The sequence below is a fragment of the Ambystoma mexicanum genome, chromosome 2p (assembly GCF_040938575.1).
Source record: "Ambystoma mexicanum isolate Mex_15411 chromosome 2p, UKY_AmexF1_1, whole genome shotgun sequence".
Lineage (NCBI taxonomy): Eukaryota > Metazoa > Chordata > Amphibia > Caudata > Ambystomatidae > Ambystoma > Ambystoma mexicanum.
The window spans coordinates 720650530-720670383 of NC_090923.1; the positions used below are offsets into that span (position 1 = coordinate 720650530).

At 45.9% G+C, this 19854-nt stretch overlaps 1 protein-coding gene across 1 annotated transcript in view; it reads left to right on the top strand.

The window, feature by feature from the left end:
* MAP4K1 (mitogen-activated protein kinase kinase kinase kinase 1) overlaps positions 1 to 19854 on the top strand; it is an 869227-nt gene that overhangs the window by 525675 nt on the left and 323698 nt on the right. The window contains exon 16 of the mRNA XM_069644317.1: positions 14808 to 14858. Coding sequence (XP_069500418.1) covers positions 14808 to 14858 — 51 coding nt within the window. The remainder of the gene's footprint in view (positions 1 to 14807; positions 14859 to 19854) is intronic.

Below are 19854 nucleotides of genomic sequence, written 5' to 3' on the forward strand. Positions count from 1 at the left end.
ACTCATGGTGGCCCTGAATCATGCTGTTCCCATCTTCATCTTGTATCCTGGCTTGTGACATTATGTGTTACTACTGACTTCTGCAATTGTATTTGCTCTCCACTCTTGCTTCTCCACTCTTTTTGACTGCTTACTCTCTTTTCTCTCCTCCTTTCCCTTCTCCCTTTTCCTATCTCCTCCCCTTACTTTCTTCTATGCACTTACTCTATCAGAATTGTCCCTGGACCTAATATTATAGCAACCTCGTCTGTTTCCTCCACCCTCCCATTATGTTTTTTTTCCTTCACAGCACCCCTCCAGCACTATCTAAAATGTTGTCAGGCCCAATATGATAGTCGCTTCTTTTGTTCCTCCCCTCCCTTTCTGCACTCCTCTCCCTCACCTTTTGTTTTTCTCCGGCTCTACCAGAAATGTCATCAGGCCTAGTGCGGTAGTCGCCTGTCTGTTTCCATTTCCTTCCCACTCTCCCCCTCCCTTCCTTATCCATGTCTTAGCTCTTGCACTATCAGAAATTTCGTCAGTCCGAGTACGATAGTTAATTTCACATCCTTACTTTTCATGGCCTGTAAGAATGTGGTTGTATTTTCCCTTGTTCCCTCCCTTGCCTTGAAGCGCTTTGAAACACATTGTGTATAGGCGCTATATAAATAAACAATCATATCATATCATATCAGGGCTGAGCAATTATAATCAACTCATTGTATTGTCCAATACATTGAAGCAACCTGTTGCATGTATTGCAATTCAGTGCAGATAGAGAGAGAGATGTAAGAGCATGGACAGGAAGAGGGAGAACAATAGATTAGACAGTTCGAAGTGACCTTTGTTTCATAAATACTGTCATGAAATTAGTGAACATGCTAGCCATTTACTAAGTAAATACTGAGCAGTGATTGGAGTACTGAGGTGAGTGACCCATTGTTTATGTGATTGGATATGTGAACATTAAAAAGGCACAGTCTCAGAAAAGAGCTTTTCATTACATTTCCTTGTGATTTAAATGGGGTGGGTGAATGTGGAGTCTGCTGTTTTATACCATGCAGGCGTTCAACAACGGAATAAGCTATGGACTTGTTGTTTGCATTGTCAAATACTGAGAAGCCAAAATGGTGTTTGGAACACAGATCTAGACCAAAGAGAAAAATATATATGGCTCATGTTTCAAAACTGGGAATTAAATTTGGATTTAATTTAATTTGAAAATAGCCTGTTAAGCTGCTATTGGTAACTAGCGTAGTACAAAGTTAAATTATCTCGGACGGGCACATTGCGTAACGCAGCCATAATGTCGCAGCATGCGACTGCACATTTTGTTCACTGTATAAATTCTATTAATTGGCATAAATTATGGATTTTTGATGATTGCAAATCTATATTTATATTTACCCGATTATGTAAGGACATCTTTTCAAGAAAGTATATGCTTTAGACTGAGGATTTAATAAATAAGCTTACCTGTATGGCTTTTATATAACGGTCGCACTCATGCTGTTGTAAGTAATGCGTATAAGGGTTGCCAACACATTGGTCTGATGCGAAATCTGTTGCAAGAAGGAGTAGTATACCTATATTTGTATGTGAGTCGTATATTTTCTGGTTGGTCTGATCTGTGAGGATTTACGAGCAGCGGGTGACAGGAAGAGCGCTTACCTTAATAAACCTCAAATAGTGGGCATGCAGGGAATAAACTGCTTTAATTGCAGTCTGTGGCGATCCACAAAGCGAAGATAGAAGGCGGATACTTCAAACGTCCGGATATTTCCGCTTGGTCTTAGAGGGGTTTCCAGCACATTGGTACGATACGAGGTCTGTGGGGAAATAAAATAGTATGTCTATATTAGTATCTGACTTGTGTGGTTTCTTATTGGTCTGATCAGTAAGGATTTGCGAGTAATGTGTGAGATACGAACACCTACCCTTTGAGTTAGGTATGAGTATCACCTGTGCGGAGAAAAAGAAAAAAAGAATGGGGGGGTGCCTTCCTTATCCCAAAACTCTCACTTATCTCTACTCATCAGGCATGTCAGATGCAGGCATCATCCTTACACTGTGACGCTATGGAATTCAGGGAGAAATACTGTACCGGAAATGATAATCTCCATTGGGCAACCCTATTTTCAAAATTAATATCAAGGACGGTCACCAATTGGAATGAGTACACTTTAAATCCTTTAAAGAGTAGCCATTGACGGCAAGTTGGTGCCAGCAGCTGTGGTAATTCCAGCTCCAATAGCGTATATTAGATCTGTCTTGCGATTGTGTCACTGGTTGTAACAGCGCCTTGATGCCGCCGGGTTTAGTGCGCTTTAGAAATGAAATGAATAAAGTTGCTGTAGTTAAAAAGCTTGTCAAAGTTAGGAGACTCCATAGACACGGAAAGAATATAACAATGCCTTATAGTGTGGCGATTCCCTTCACGCCACAACAGTCAACAGTAGATTAAAAAACATGTAGGCTTCGCCACAGACTGGGCATCATTCATACCCACGGCAGAAGGACAGGCATGCAGTCACACTAGTCAACATGGTCGGCCACATTCACAAAGAGGTTTTCTCCGCTTCTTGTGCACAGGAAACCCACAAGTGGAAAAACGCCTGCATTCTGTGACCACACTGATTCACTGAAGTTACTCTGTGCATGTGGATTGAAGGTGGTGGAGGGATTTGGCGAGGGACTGCCACAGATAAAGGGCATGCTTGATGCACATTCAGATGCACTTCTTGCTGCCGCAGCCGCAACGCTCATTTCTATGTTCAATAGAAATGCTCTTGCTTGACATGAACGTTTCTATTCTTTTTTATTTTTACATGTAAACCTTTTAAACAGCGGTGCCAATCTAAAAAATCCATTCACAGTCACTGGTCCTTTCAGTCTTGTCACTCGAAATGCGCTCACGACATGGTGAGGGGGGTGACCCCAGAAACTAGGGTGCAATAAGTCAATGCAATACGTAGGTGTCGGTAACAGTTCTACGATACAAAAAAATACCCCAGCAGTAAAACCCTGTAGTAAAAACAGGGATTTCAAGAGGACATTTTATGTTTAAAACAATGTAACCAATAATATTGAAAATAGTACAAAAAATACAGGAAGCAAAGATATGGAAAGCCCAATTCTGTGCAAAGAGTTATGTTTAAAAAAAGGTGAAATTTCGATTGTAAACAGGCCTGTTAAAACGAGCGGAGCCCACATAACCCAGCACCCCAAATCTGTGACTTAAACTGCTCATTGTCAAACAGCATAGTGTTACCATAAAATCTGAGTGCAGCCCCCAAACCTCTGACTATGCTCCCAGCATGTCCACGTCAAATTGACATTTCAGTGGTTTCTCACGTTTTGCAAGTTGCAATGGGTGCACTTCTTTTAATGCTCCCATTTTCTTGTCTCAGGCTAAGCAAACATATGCCTTCACCCTGTCACCTGCCTATTGTTTATCTTGATTACACTTAAATCCATTGATTTGTGAACTTTGAAATGGGTATTTTCACTTCATTAAGATTGTGTTCTTTTGTTTTAGAAAATAATGCTATATGAAAGCGTTGTTCTTCATTGTGTTGCCTTCGTTTTAAGCGAACGTTGTAGCCAATTCAATTTTTTGACTGAAGTGTATTTCTCGTGTTATTTCAACTGGCAACATGGCCGACACTAAAGTATGCATGAGGGGGCTGACTGCCTGACCACACACCCAATCCCACCTATGCTACCATCGCCTAATCACAGCACGTCTCTTCTGGGAATCAGGGACAGGCAAACTTACAATCAGGTGTGTTAGCTGGACGGGTCGAGCCCTGCAGCCTCCGAAGACTTTCTTTGATGTGGGGCTCGGTGGGAGCTCTCTCAGTCCCAAACACAAGCACATGGCAATGACAGATCCAAAGAGCCTGCCCTGCACAATCTTACCTCTGCAGAAGAGCCCACCTTCTAGTAATCAGTATTAAGTAATCAGCCGCATTAGAGAGCTGTTTGTAAACAGCCAACCATTGACTCCCAAAGGGTGAATCGGCTTCTTTCTTCTTCTTGCTGACATATTTTATGCATCAGCTGTGATTATTGGATACCGAGGCTTGAGCCTCATTACTCAATCCTCTCGGGTTGAGTATGTAGTCGTGGGTTGGATTTCTTCCTGGTCTGTGTGGACTTGTCACAGTAAGGCTGGTTTCACAGGGTCTTCACCGTGATGGGCCACAAGCAGCGGTCAAAAGGGGTTGCAGTGGTGGCAGTGAGTCTTCTGATCAGATGGTTTGGGTTCTGATCCAGTACTTGGCAGAGGTTCCTGCTCAGCTTTGCTAGATCTTCGTCCAACATCTCAATGTCCATTTCTCTGTGAAGGTCAGCTATCCTTGTGAAGAGTGGAGCTCCAGATGCTATCCTCAGGGCCTTGTTCTGGACTATCTGAAGACTCTTCTGGTGTCGCTCCTGGCAGGTCATCCATGCTGGGGAGGCATACGTCAATGTAGGTCTGATGATCGCATCGTAGACATTGATCTTTGTCCCAAGGGGCATGGACTTGGTCTTCAGGAGTGGTTACAGCCCCTCCATCTTTCCTGATGCCTTCTGCTGATTCTTCTTGATATGGCTTTGCCAGTTGAATTTACTAACCAGGGTCACACTGAGGTAGCGACTGCTGCTCTCCCACTTTATGGTCTCCCCGTTGAGGCTGATGTGAGGGTGCTCCTTGATCTTCTTCTGGTGAACAGCGTGGCAGTTGTCTTGCTGGTGTTGAGTTCTGTCCGCCATGTTGAGATAGCATCCATTGAAGCTTTCAGGTTCTTCGCCACTTTCTTTTGCTGAACTACTGGGAGATCACTGCAACATTGTCCGCATATAGTGCCAGGTCGTCCTTGTGGAGATCTGTCTGGATGTCGTTGGTGAAAATGTTGAACAGGCGGGGTCTGCGGTTCGATCACTATGGCTCACCAGCTCGTATGGGATGTGATGAGGACATCTCAGACTGCACGGGGATATGGAAGGTGCCTTCTCCCAGGTAGCTTGCAATCAACTTCACCAGGTAGTTTGGAAATCCCACGACGATCATCTTGTGCAGCAGTCCCTTGTGCCAGACTCGGTCGAATGCTTTGGCAACATCCAAGAAAACGATTCCTGTGGACTTGTTGATGCTGAATCTGTGGCTGATGGTGTCCACCACTCTCAGCAGCTGATTGGTCATTGCATGCTCCTTTCGCAATTCAAACTGCTCCTTTGCTAGCAGATTTCTTTCGGATGCAAATTTACTGAGGCGCACAAGGAGTACCTTTTACAGGAGCTACAATAATCCAGAGAGCAGGCTGATAGAGCGGTAGTTTGCAGTATCCCTCAGTGGATTGCCGGCCTTTGGGAACACAATGACCCTTGCTTCCTTCCAGGATCTTGGGAAGTGCTGAGGTCTCATGCATGCATTGAAGAGCTATGTGAGGTGTTCCATTGATGTCAGCAGGAGGTTCTTGATGGCCAGGTTGGTTATTCCATCGCTCCCTGGTGCCTTGCCATTCACCAGCTTCTCTGCAAGTCCTGCTATCTCAGAGCTTGTGCGCTCCTTGATATCTTCTGCTTCCATCCCGGTTGGTCTTCTGCGAGATGCTTGTCAAATTCTTCCTCCACTCTGAAAGCCTGCTTGCCTTGTTTGGGGTGAACAAAGCCTCCGGTGTGTCGGCGAGGACCTCCACCTTGTCTTTGTTGCTGCATGCAAGGTGGATAAGTCCCTGGATTGGTGGACTTGGATTCTTCTTCCCAGTCAGGTGACAAGTCATTCTCCACCCTAAGGGTCATTACAAGGTTGGCGGTAGGGGTTTAACGGGGTCGGTAGAGCTGCCGGCCCCGTTAAACCCCTACCGCTGCATTACGAGGTTTGCTCAAGGGACCCGGTAGGGACACCTAGATTTACCAGGCGGCCTTAGCGGGTCCCGCAAGCAGACCAGCATGCTAACAACGGGCCTGTTATTAGCAGGGCCGTTGTTGGCATGCTCCCCATTCCCATTGAGCCCTCTGGGGGCTCAAATAGGAATGGAGATGTACCGGACCCGGGTTCCCTGAATGGGGAAATACCGGGCCCTCCAAGGTTGGAATGGCCCGGTACTTCCCCATTCAGGTAACATGGACCTGGTACCCGATAAGGGGGTAGCCATGCCGCTAATAGCGGCATAGCTACCTCCAAACTTATGATGGCCCCCACTGAGTTGTCCGCCTTCTTCAGCTTGGCTGTTGTGGCCTCCCACTTCTCTCCGTGGTGCTATCTAACTTGCTCCGGCAGGAACCTCATGAGCGTGTTGTATTTCTGCAGGTGAACAGGCACATAGAACTTCTGACACGAACATCAGGCCCGGTTCTTGTCAGTTGTTGACTGCTGGATGCCTCTCAGTAGATCATAGATGAAACATCAGTTTGTCTTCTGCTTTGGAATGCTGCTCTCCACTGCTTGCTGGACTGCTATTGCGAAGTCTTCCACAGTATTGTCGATGTCTTCCTTGGTGCTCAGGGGGCTAGGTGTGGCCATGCCGCTCAGCTCTTCCTTGTAGTAGCCCCAGTCAGCTCCTCTGAAGTTGTACCTCTCGGCCTGCTGGTAGGGTTCCATATCGCCTCCCACTGGGTTGTGGTCCGAGGTCAACTCTGCCAGTGTTTCCAGCTCCATGGAATGTTGCTGGTTCATCAGTAGCACGATGTCCAGCTCACCTAGGTTGTGACTTTCTGTACCTGGATAGTGCGTGAATTCAGTCAGACTTGCTACCACACAGTTGTTCGACCTGGAGAACGCCAGCAGTGTCCATCCCCTCTGGTTGGCGGTCCTGGAGTTCCAGCATCAATGTTTGGGGTTGAGGTCTCCTCTGATGATTGTTGTAACAGTGGAGGTCATCAAAGCATCCAGGTCTCCAAGGTCAAGCTTTGTTTTCGGAGGGCAGTAAGTTGCAATCAGCTGTAGTGGTCCTTTCGCAGTCTTGACTTGCACTCCAGTGGCTTCAATACTTCTGAGGGGTGGGAGCGCAATGTCATGGTGGTCGATCGCTGTCTTCACTATCACTGCTGTCCCCGCTCCTTTGGCTCCTGCTGGTCGGTCGGTCCGGTACACTTTGTGGTTCGCCAGGCTCAGCTTCTGGTTTCCTTGCAGGTGGGTCTCTGACAGCAAGGCAGCACTCATGTTTCTCGTTTCCGTTAGATGAAGGAGTTAATCTGTCTGCTTCAGGATACTGTTGGGTTGCCACATCACGATGGCATAGCTCGGTTTAGATGGCATGTTGGTTTGATTCTTCTCCCTTGAATAGGCTCAGGACGAGCCTTGCCACCATCATCACGGTGGGGTCGATGTTTATCTCTACGACAAACGCTGCAAATTGCGCAATGATGGTCTTCCAGTTGATGGAGCTCACTGTTCCCTCCTCCTGCACTGGGACAGTGGCTCGCAGTGGGTTGGATGGCATCTTTAGGACTCCAACGTAGCTCAGCTTGGATGTGGTGGGTGTCCTCTGGGTCTTGGCTGGGCCTTGGCCTGGTGGCAGGCGAGGAAGGTTGTTCCTCTGCACGGCAGTGTTTTGTTCTGAGTCCTGGTGATGTGCGGTGCCTTGGTGTGATTGGTGGGTCCGCTGCTCCTCTGCGTGTGAAGCTGTCCAAATCTATGTATGTATACAACTCATAGTTTGCAGTCATTTTACTGTTAGGGTGTTATCATACATGACAGCAGAAGGCAGGCTAGTGTACATTATGTGATCAGAAGGTTTGCAGGTTTCAATCATTGTCACAGTTATGTCACATAAAAATCCTGTGCTAGTTTTCATATTCCCAAAAAGTTCTTTGATTGCATGCAAAGTAGCTTACATTTATGTGTTCCCCTCCCCATTCTCATGGGTGACTTCAGGCCTTGTGGAAGATGAATGGGGGCTCTTTGGGGGGCCTTTTCAATATGATGTTTGGGGAGGCCCAAACACTCCCCCTTCACGTTCTGAGGCAGCTGTGCGGTGCATACATTATAGTGGAGATATTTCCTAATACAAACTCGAGTGGGTGATTTCCTGGATGTATCATGGATTTTCAAAACATTAGCCCCTCCTCGATCTTCATTATTCGCCGAGCATATTCCCTGCCCCACATCAAAGAGCTTAAAGTAGGTTAAACAGGTCAGCGATAACACATCCTAAAGAGGTCTGTCTTTGGCTACCAAAAGCACATTGGAGGAGACTGGCGCCGCCCTAGGCAATATATGCATACTGTCAGTCCTTCGGTGTGACTTCATGTGGCAAGATCCTAGTTAAAGCAAAGCAATGGAGCCAGGGGGTTAATAGCTCCACATTATCACAGTACACAGAGCCAGCAGGGGAGCTAAAACCCCAAATGAAAACTTAAGAAAAGGGCCTGGTCACCTTTTTTACAGATTGAACGTGATTTACTGAGAAACAAATCTATTTACAGAGATGTATTTAGAAACTGAACCAGAGGGAGCTTTATTTATAGTATGCAGACAAGACCAGCTGAGACAATGCTGACCGGAAATGCATGTGTGCAAGGCCTCATAATGTATTGAGGCAATATACATCGAGGCGACGGGCTGACATTGCCGGCCCAATAAGGGGCAGAGCGAAATGAGGGCCCGGTAACACGTTATGGGACACTTACAAGCAGGGTGGGCCCAACGCTGAGGTGCATGTCACCATAAGTACCCATGAATTAACACATGCAGAGCTAAAGGCTCGAATAAATTATAAATAAAGAAAAATGTACCTGGAGTCCTACGATGCCGTGTCTCAGAGAAGGAGTCTGTTTTCAGTGTTGATGAAGGTGAAGTATCAACAATGAAAGTGCACTCCCATGTCACGGAAGTGGCGTATCGTAGGAATGAAAGTACGTTTTTATTTTGTAATACTTTTTTTTTGTCTTTTGCACCCACATTTGCTTACCTGCAGGTGCTAAAGAAAGCATGGGGGAGGTGGAGGGAGCAAGGGAGGCACATGGCGGGGAACACGCGGCAATGTGGGAGCTTGGAACACAGCTTTTACCAGATAATCCAGCCGAGTTTCAAGCTCCCTGATAATGCACCTGCCTAAGGTGCTACTGTTTGAATCTGGTGGCTCTTGGCCAAGCCGCCTGCTCCTCCTTTAGGCCATGTCCAACATACTTCGGTCACGACCCCTTCCAGAGATCCCCCCTCCCCCCCATCGATTTCGCTTGCCTCTTAAAGTACTGGTTAAAACTGTGGGTGCAGAGATACAATGGGAAAAGTGCCTCTCAAAAGGTGCACCCCAGTTCTTTTGTGAAATGGCTCCCGTGAGCATGGATCGTGTCCGCTAATGCTTACCTAACATACTCTACTGCAACAAGGCAACTACCTCTGATTGCAGGCGTGCGAGGCTGCACAGGAGCTGCGTTCCTGCTGGCACACTGGTCAGGAAGATGCTTAAGCCTAGTGCTGGGAAGCCACTTCTACTCAAGTTCTTCATTAATAGAAAACGGACAGAAAAGTCCCACCAGATCGGGGGCATCTGGTCACCCTCAGCTGTAAGGGCTCTGGAGAAAGAAAACATGAGGGGCAACGGCTCTCCATGTTGTGATTAAGTGATCGTGTTGTAGTGCCCCCTGATGCCCATCTTACAGTAACAACGGCTATACCCATTGATAAACTAACACTGTGTGTCCAGTGAAGAGGACAGGATGTGTGCGTTTACAAAGGATTATATTCTAAAGATGTGTACAGGTGGGTGGCACCTCGCCATCGCAATGGAAGTAGGACACCTCAAGCTGTGCAACCATCAGTGCAGCCATGCGATGTGATCATACCTCGTGCAAATCTTCTTGGTGGTTTATTATGTAGCATCCTTTTATTCGGATTCTATGTGTTGGCTGCAAATGGACAGTGCATGCCACAACTCTCACATCATTGCATGCTAATGGAGAGCAAGAACTCTCACGCCATGTCATGCTAATGGAGAGCTAGAACTCTCACACCTTGACATGCTAATGGAGAGCTAGAACTCTAACACCATGACATGCTAATGGAGAGCTAGAACTCTCACACCTTGACATGCTAATGGAGAGCTAGAATTCCCACACCACGACATGCTAATGGAGAGCTAGAACTCTCACACATGACATGCTAATGGAGAGCTAGAACACTCACAACATGACATGCTAATGGAGAGCTAGAATTCCCACACCACGACATGCTAATGGAGAGCTAGAACTCTCACAAATGACATGCAAATAGAGAGCTAGAACACTCACACCTTGACATGCTAATGGAGAGCTAGAACTCTCACACCATGTCATGCTAATGGAGAGCTAGAACTCTCACACCTTGACATGCTAATGGAGAGCTAGAACTCTCACACCATGACATGCTAATGGAGAGCTAGAACTCTCACACATGACATGCTAATGGAGAGCTAGAACACTCACACCATGACATGCTAATGGAGAACTAGAATTCCCACACCACGACATGCTAATGGAGAGCTAGAACTCTCACACATGACATGCTAATGGAGAGCTAGAACTCTCACACCTTGACATGCTAATGGAGAGCTAGAACTCTCACACCATGACATGCTAATGGAGAGCTAGAATTCCCACACCTTGGCATGCTAATGGAGAGCTAGAATTCCCACACCACGACATGCTAATGGAGAGCTAGAACTCTCACACATGACATGCTAATGGAGAGCTAGAACACTCACACCACGACATGCTAATGGAGAGCTAGAACTCTCACACCATGTCATGCTAATGGAGAGCTAGAACTCTCACACCTTGACATGCTAATGGAGAGCTAGAACTCTCACACCATGACATGCTAATGGAGAGCTAGAACTCTCACACCTTGACATGCTAATGGAGAGCTAGAACACTCACACCATGACATGCTAATGGAGAGCTAGAACTCTCACACTATGTCATGCTAATGGAGAGCTAGAACTCTCACACCTTGACATGCTAATGGAGAGCTAGAATTCCCACACCACGACATGCTAATGGAGAGCTAGAACTCTCACACCATGACATGCTAGAGGAGAGCTAGAACTCCTACACCATGACTTGCTAATGGAGAGCTAGAACTCTCACATTATTGCATGCTAATGGAGAGCTAGATCTCTCACACCATGTCATGCTAATGGAGAGCTAGAACTCTCACATATGACATGCTAATGGAGAGCTAGAACACTCACACCATGACATGCTAATGGAGAGCTAGAACTCTCACACCTTGACATGCTAATGGAGAGCTAGAATTCCCACACCACGACATGGTAATGGAGAGCTAGAACTCTCACACCATGACATGCTAATGGAGAGCTAGAACTCCTACACCATGACTTGCTAATCGAGAGCTAGAACTCTCACATCATTGCATGCTAATGGAGAGCTAGATCTCTCACACCATGTCATGCTAATGGAGAGCTAGAACTCTCACACATGACATGCTAATGGAGAGTTAGAACACTCACACCATGACATGCTAATGGAGAGCTAGAACTCTCACACCTTGACATGCTAATGGAGAGCTAGAATTCCCACACCACAACATGCTAATGGAGAGCTAGAACTCCTACACGATGACTTGCTAATGGAGAGCTAGAACTCTCATACCATGTCATTCTAATGGAGAGCTAGAACTCTCACACATGACATGCTAATGGAGAGCTAGAACTCTCACACCATGACATTCTAATGGAGAGCTAGAACTCTCACACCATGACTTGCTAATGGAGAGCTAGAACTCTCACACATGACATGCTAATGGAGAGCTAGAACTCACACCATGACATACTAATGGAGAGCTAGAACTCTCACACCTTGACATGCTAATGGAGAGCTATAACTCTCACACCACGACATGGTAATGGAGAGCTAAAACTCCCACACCACGACATGCTAATGGAGAGCCAGAACTCTCACATTATTGCATGTTAATGGAGAGCTAGAACTCTCACACCATGACATACTTATGGAGAGCTACAACTCTCACACCATGACATGGTAATGGAGAGCTAGAGCTCTCACACCATGACATGCTAATCGAGAGCTAAAACTCTCCCATCATTGCATGCTAATCGAGAGAAAGAGCTCTCACACCATGGCATGCTAATGGAGAGCTAGAATGCTCACACCATAACATGCTAATGGAGAGCTAGAACTCTCACACCATGACATGCTAATAGAGAACTACAACTCTCACACCATGACATGCTAATGGAGAGCTAGAACTCTCACACCTTGACATGCTAATGGAGAGCTAGAACTCTCACACCATGACATGCTAATGGAGAGCTAGAACTCTCACACCACAACATGGTAATGGAGAGCTAGAACTCTCACACCATGACATGTTAATGGAGAGCTAGAACGCTCCTACCAAGATATGCTAATGGAGAGCCAGAACTCACATCATTGCACGGTAATGTAGAGCCAGAACTCTCACACCATGACATGCTAATGGAGAGCTACAACTCTCACACCATGACATGAGAATGGAGATCTAGAAATCTCACACCACAACATGCTAATGGAGAGCTATAACTCTCACACCACAACATGCTAATGGAGAGCTACAACTCTCACACCACAACATGCTAATGGGAAGCAAGAACTCTCCCACCAAGACATGCTAATGGAGAGCCAGAACTCTCACATCATTGCACGGTAATGTAGAGCCAGAACTCTCACACCATGACATGCTAATGGAGAGCTAGAACTCACACCATGACATACTAATGGAGAGCTAGAACTCTCACACCTTGACATGCTAATGGAGAGCTATAACTCTCACACCACGACATGGTAATGGAGAGCTAAAACTCCCACACCACGACATGCTAATGGAGAGCCAGAACTCTCACATTATTGCATGTTAATGGAGAGCTAGAACTCTCACACCATGACATACTTATGGAGAGCTACAACTCTCACACCATGACATGGTAATGGAGAGCTAGAGCTCTCACACCATGACATGCTAATCGAGAGCTAAAACTCTCCCATCATTGCATGCTAATCGAGAGAAAGAGCTCTCACACCATGGCATGCTAATGGAGAGCTAGAATGCTCACACCATAACATGCTAATGGAGAGCTAGAACTCTCACACCATGACATGCTAATAGAGAACTACAACTCTCACACCATGACATGCTAATGGAGAGCTAGAACTCTCACACCTTGACATGCTAATGGAGAGCTAGAACTCTCACACCATGACATGCTAATGGAGAGCTAGAACTCTCACACCACAACATGGTAATGGAGAGCTAGAACTCTCACACCATGACATGTTAATGGAGAGCTAGAACGCTCCTACCAAGATATGCTAATGGAGAGCCAGAACTCACATCATTGCACGGTAATGTAGAGCCAGAACTCTCACACCATGACATGCTAATGGAGAGCTACAACTCTCACACCATGACATGAGAATGGAGATCTAGAAATCTCACACCACAACATGCTAATGGAGAGCTATAACTCTCACACCACAACATGCTAATGGAGAGCTACAACTCTCACACCACAACATGCTAATGGGAAGCAAGAACTCTCCCACCAAGACATGCTAATGGAGAGCCAGAACTCTCACATCATTGCACGGTAATGTAGAGCCAGAACTCTCACACCATGACATGCTAATGTAGAGCTAGAACTCACACCATGACATGCTAATGGAGAGATACAACTATCACACCACGACATGCTAATGGAGAGCTACAACTCTCACACCATGACATGCTAATGGAGAGCTATAACTCTCACACCGTGACATGGTAATGGAGAGCTAGAATTCCCACACCACGACATGGTAATGGAGAGCTAGAACTCTCACACCGTGACATGGTAATGGAGAGCTATAACTCTCACACCACGACATGGTAATGGAGAGCTATAACTCTCACACCATGACATGGTAATGGAGAGCTATAACTCTCACACCATGACATGGTAATGGAGATCTAGAACTCTCACACCATGACATGGTAATGGAGAGCTAGAATTCCCACACCATGACATGGTAATGGAGAGCTAGAACTCTCACACCATGACATGGTAATGGAGAGCTAGATCCCTGAGGGTTTGTAGCGTTATATAAATGGTACATTATTACTATTATTATGTATGGACCTGAACAGGTCAGTGAGTCTCTCAATACCTTCAACATATCCATCCATATCCATGCATCCAACTATATACAATTTTTGCTGACACACTCCCTAAAGAAGAAACATCCCCTTGCGCCTGTTTGGAACAGGAGCAGGGGGAGGTGCAATGCACGCGAGAGCTGTTTTTGAACCTTTCCTGCATGTTTTAAGTATGACAACAGCAATGTGACTTGCATGCACAGTGTAACCTCCCACTCGCCGCCCCCCCCTCCCCCACACACAAGGATAGAAATGCATTTCACATTGCCATTTCTCAATGACGGATGTCATTTCACATGGAAGGCCCATCAAAAAATATGTGCTCCATTTCCTCTTATTTGCTTGCAAGTCATTTTGGGATTTCGGCCCCATGCATTTTTAGAAAACCTTTAGAAATCGCTTCCCAGGCAGGACCCTGTGATTTATCCTGGCCTAGTTCAATAGCAGCTGTATGCTCCTGCGTTGGGTTAAGAGACTATGTTCCTGGTTTGCAAAGTGTTTTTTACTGGGAGATTCCCATTGAAAAATGCGCATGTAAATCAGGCCCCTTTATTCCTTTACACTCCAATGGAAGGATAATATTCGCCGGGGTTGCATTGAATGAATGTCCGGTGTTTTTATATGTTTTTTGTACCACTCGCGCTCGTATCCTGTGCTTTAAGAGAATATGGCTCCCATTTCACCCGTCCCATTTCTATCTTTACAGGGAGGAGTTAGACAGCTCCGAAGCGGAAGATGACTATGATGACGTGGACATGTAGGTGGCAATTCTCTGTGTATGCCTGCACCGGCTGCTTCTCCTCCCCCTGTTACGCTACTAGCTCTCCCCATTTCTTCTGGTTTGACCTGTGCCCTTTATCTTCACTCTTGCTTTTCAGTCTTCAAGAGGCAGGTGTGCACGCTTGGCTAGTGCTTTCCTTTGAACTCTTTGACCCTGATTCATGGAATTATTTGTGTATAAAACGGGGATTTGCTTGCCATTCTGCGCGTAGAATCCCTTTTTGACAAATGGGGATTTGCGGGCAGAATGGCTCGCAAATCCCCGTTTTGTACGCAAATAATTCCATAAATCAGGGCCTTTTTGTATATTAGCATTTTAATCAAAGAAAAACATTTTAGCATAAGTCATCTGATCTAATGACAAGTTTCATTGCATCAACAGAGTGGTATTAATGTATCTTTGCATAAAGAATGAACATATTCCCACCATACCCCATATAATGAAATAAGCTTCGGCCCAGTGGGAGAGACAAGGGAAGTATAAGAAAAGGTGTGAGGGAGGGGATTCACTTGAGCGTATTGAATTTATATGCCCAATACAGATAGGCAAAACCTAAGCACAATGAAGAAGGTAGGGGGGATGGAAGGGATAACACCCATGGCAGATATTCAGAAATACAAATCAGAGGTAGTATTCTACAAATCCATTCTAAGTGTTCCCCAGTTCGTTCTCGGGAGGATAGCTCAGGGGCAACGCCTTGGAAGAAAGACGATGCAGAGCAACCCAGGTTCGGTCCCTGGGTCCGCGCTTACAAACCTCTGGTTATTAAGTGTGTTATAAATAACCAATTATATTTACTCACATTTATGCATCCTAAATTGGCCGTTTTCCAATATAGTGGGAGTCCTTCTGTCCAGCACCATGTGCTCCCACATACTTTTTCCAGGAACTCGAAATAATGGCTTTAATCATTAGCAAGAAACTCCCTCTGATAATGTTTTATTAGTGTCCATTTAAATGTAATGATGACGTTTTGCCCTACACCTTTCACCACACGGCCCAGTTAGGCCCCACAACTTCAATCCAGGTCTTTATATCAATAGTCCCTAGTGCTTGAAGTGGTCTGAAAAAGGTGGTGGGTTCCAGATACTGTGTGAAAGGGGTGTGGCCTAATAAGCGAGGGGTCTGGCTTGTTTATAAGGGTAGGTATAACAGTGGGTTCTCCCAAATGTTTTGTTTTCGGGGGGTCAGGTCTGTGAACAGGGAGAATTAAAGGAGAAGAAGAGACAAGACAGACTGACTACCCCTCTCTCTTAGGTCTTTCGACACTACAGATGCAGGTGCTAAGGTGCTATTACATGAATCTACAGCGATTACCTTTTAGGAGAACAAATTATTGAACAGAAACCGTTGAATTATAAAGATATAAATCACTTTAATAGTTGGTTTAAAACCACATTTTTTTTAAAACTACACATTAATAGGCTTTTTCATACATCACTCATACCTTTCATACCAATTCATTCATTCTGTAACATAAGGGTTCGGCAATTTTACCTTTTCTTTAAGCATATTGGTTGTTGGTAGTATGCATGACATTAGAAAAAACACAATTGGTTTTTCTGTAGGTCGACATATGTTTCGGCCCCTTTCAATAGTCCCATCGTTGTCTACGGTGGTCTAAATAGTCATTATTGGGCCATCTTCAGGACAGTGATGATTTTGTGAAAGCTTACAGTCTTCACCCTTTTTCATATGAAAAGCCAAATCTAAAAACATAAATTAAACATATATTACATTGTGGAACGGTCTGATCTCTACTAGTTATCATCAAGGTGATGGCTTGATTACTATACCACAAGGACTGCACCAACCTGTGGTCGAAAAATTATTGTAGACCACGGAGATAAGGTTGTAGGGTATCTTATGTATTACCCTTTTCTAGGGCCCTGTCGAAAGGGGACACAAAGAGGGAAATTACTACCTTGCGTGTTTGTTCTATCAGCACACAAGTAGCTGGGGGTCTACTTTGTTCTTCTAAAAGGTAATCGCTGTAGATTCATGTAACAGCACCTTAGCACCTGCATCTGTAGTGTCGAAAGACCTAAGAGAGAGGGGTAGTCAGTCTGTCTTGTCTCTTCTTCTTGTTTATAAGGGACCTCACTGTGAACCTGTGTCCCCTTTATATTGAAAAAATGACCCAAACCCTATCTTCCTCAGCTGTTTGGGTAGCGAAGTAGCTAAAAACAGTTCCATAGAGACCACTGCCATCCGGTAGACCAACATTCCTTACATGGTTGCAACAAGAACAACCCTCCAAATCCTCTGTCATTTCATCACGTCTTTTGGAAATATGCCAGAGGTCCGCCTCTTGAGTCTTCAAAGGTTCTAAATTATCCTCCATTGCGGTGATCCGGTACTCATTCTCCATCCTTCCTTTCATCAGCAACATGAACAATCTCCCTTCCCTCTGGGAGAGGGTTTAAATATCTTTGCTTATTCAAAGCTCAACTCTCTGAGTTCTTAATCCAACCCAGATTCTGGTACAGACTGTGGCAGGCCTACCATCTATCTCAAGAACAGACACAACACAGTCCATGGGGGATGGGGGTGGGGGGGTGTTGCTGGGAGAATTAGATGTTTTCAGTTCATGAGCGCAGCGAGAAAAGGTTTCTTGGCTGAGCCAAAAATGAGCTCTAACCTTCATCCTTAGAAGCTTACCACAAATGGCCAAGCGAGTCATGATAAACACAGAGATATACACCCAGCCAGGTTTGACAGTGCAACTTAAGGTGGTTACACATTGGAGATTTGTGATGGGGACTGCCGGTAAAAAAATCGGACAGACATGAAAGTACTCCACCAGCAGTTTAGCAGGTGCAAAGAATGCTGGCAAAGACTATCAGAGTCCTGTCCATCTGGTGAGCATCTGACTACTGCTCGCACGGTGTGGTGTGCAAATTCCCCACATGGAGCGGGAAACCCCAAGGGGGAGACATCACACCAGGTTTCCCACTTCGTCAGGGGAATCAACTAAAAAATGGGGTGAATCTCGGAAAACCTGTGAAAACAATGTTTTCTGTTGGTAACTTTCCTTGCTTCCTCCATCATTACGATCCTGCTTTTTTCCAATTGAGACTCCTGCCGACGCAACACGATTACCCAAAGGGCTTGCTTAACCATTCCTCTGGTAGCCAGACCAACCCGTCAGTCCTACCACCAACATCATCCATCAGGCAGTGCATTGCGCCCCCGGAAATGGTGATGTCACTGGAGTTAGAGGCCTCAGCGATTTATAGTTCACCGACAATTAAGTAGCTTTGCACACTTAAGTGTCTGCATACACTGCCCTTGAACCCGTTCAACTAGCCCCATTGCTTTCACAGAAAAGAATTCCTCAAAAGCTCAAATAAAATGCTTTCACAGAGAACCTAGACGTTACCACAAATGTTTGTAAACTAAAGTTTGCCACTTACTTAGATTCCGTGGAGGCTGAACTCTTCTCCTCTCTTAAACCTCTATTTCTCCATTACCAGAAATACACCCTTACATTGCCTGTAATCATTGTCAGCTCTTCTCCAAAGCATGACACCACCGTAAAACAGGGGTGGATGTGTTTGTTTTGCTGATAGGTGGCTGTCCCAACCAATCAGGCCGTTTCTGCTCCCCAGAACTATCTCTTCTGTTCCCCTCTGATTCCCAAGCTCACACCTGTTGTATGCTATTCGTTTTTCCGCAGCATTGCCGACTGCCTCATTTCCTGCCTTTAATGCGTTCATGAAGTGACCACCTGCCTTCTGATCCCGGGAGACCACATCACGCACATGCACATCACGCACATGCATGTTGCAGAAGGTGTGCCACCAGACTGGCCGTAGACTTTTCTGTGGAAAATTCACCCACTGTGACCTCTCATACTGCTGACACTCCACTGAGGACATTTTCCCAGTGGACTCCTAGTTCTGTGCCCGGAACTCAACTTTGCCCGTGTGTGCCTTTAGTCATCCCACTGATATCCTTAAGTCAGGAGCTCAAGACGCGTTTGCTCCTCCCATAAAGTGCATCGTCATGGCGCACAAAAATCCCAACACAACATCACAGAGCCAAGTGGTATTGTCTGGCTTTACAAGCAGATATTTCAACGTGTCCATGGGATGTCTCAAGGATAGATGAGGGGCAACGTGCTCGCCTTGGAAGCAAGACGACACTGAGCACCACAGGTTCGATCCCCAGGGCGGCCACGTAATGAACGGTGCCGGTAAGGAACCGACACCGTTCATTACGGGCCGCCACATTACGCATCTGCTTGCAGAAGGAGGTAAGGACATCTGGTCCAGGCCAGACGTCCTTAGTGGCACCCGCGAGCAGACCAGGATGCTAACAGACCAGGATGCTAACAACTGCCGTCATTAACGGGCCCGTTGTTAGCATCGTCCCCATTCCCATTGAGCCCTAATGGGACTCAAATGGGAATGGGGATGTACGGGGTTCCCGGTCCCGAGAATGGGAATTACTAGGCTCGCCAAAGATGGTATGGCCCGGTAATTCCCTATTTTTGGGACCTGACCCGGTTTGGGGGTAGCCATGCCGCTAAAAGCAGCATGGCTACCTCCAAACTCGTAATGAGGCCCCATATCATTTAACCCCGATTCTTTGATCCCCACATTTTTGAATTTTCTCTGTTTTTAAATTCAGAACAGCAGCAAAAGGAGGGTGTTTGGGTGGAGGTTGATGTTTAGGGACCTTTTTACTGCATGAATACTGGATGGTATGAGAAGAAAACCGTGATACTCTGTTGCTGTTCCAGCGACTTGTAACTTACTCCAGCACGTGGGATAAATTGACCCTAATAGCTCCATCAACAGACGTAGGGCCTACCATGGTGGCACTGGTGTGTGAGGGAGAACTCTATAGAAAGTAAACCTGCACACATGCATCATACACCATCACACCAGCAGTCACCCACAACCATGGAATGCACACCCGGAAGCAACCACCTACACTCTCAGATTGTCTGCGCCTCCTATGTTCG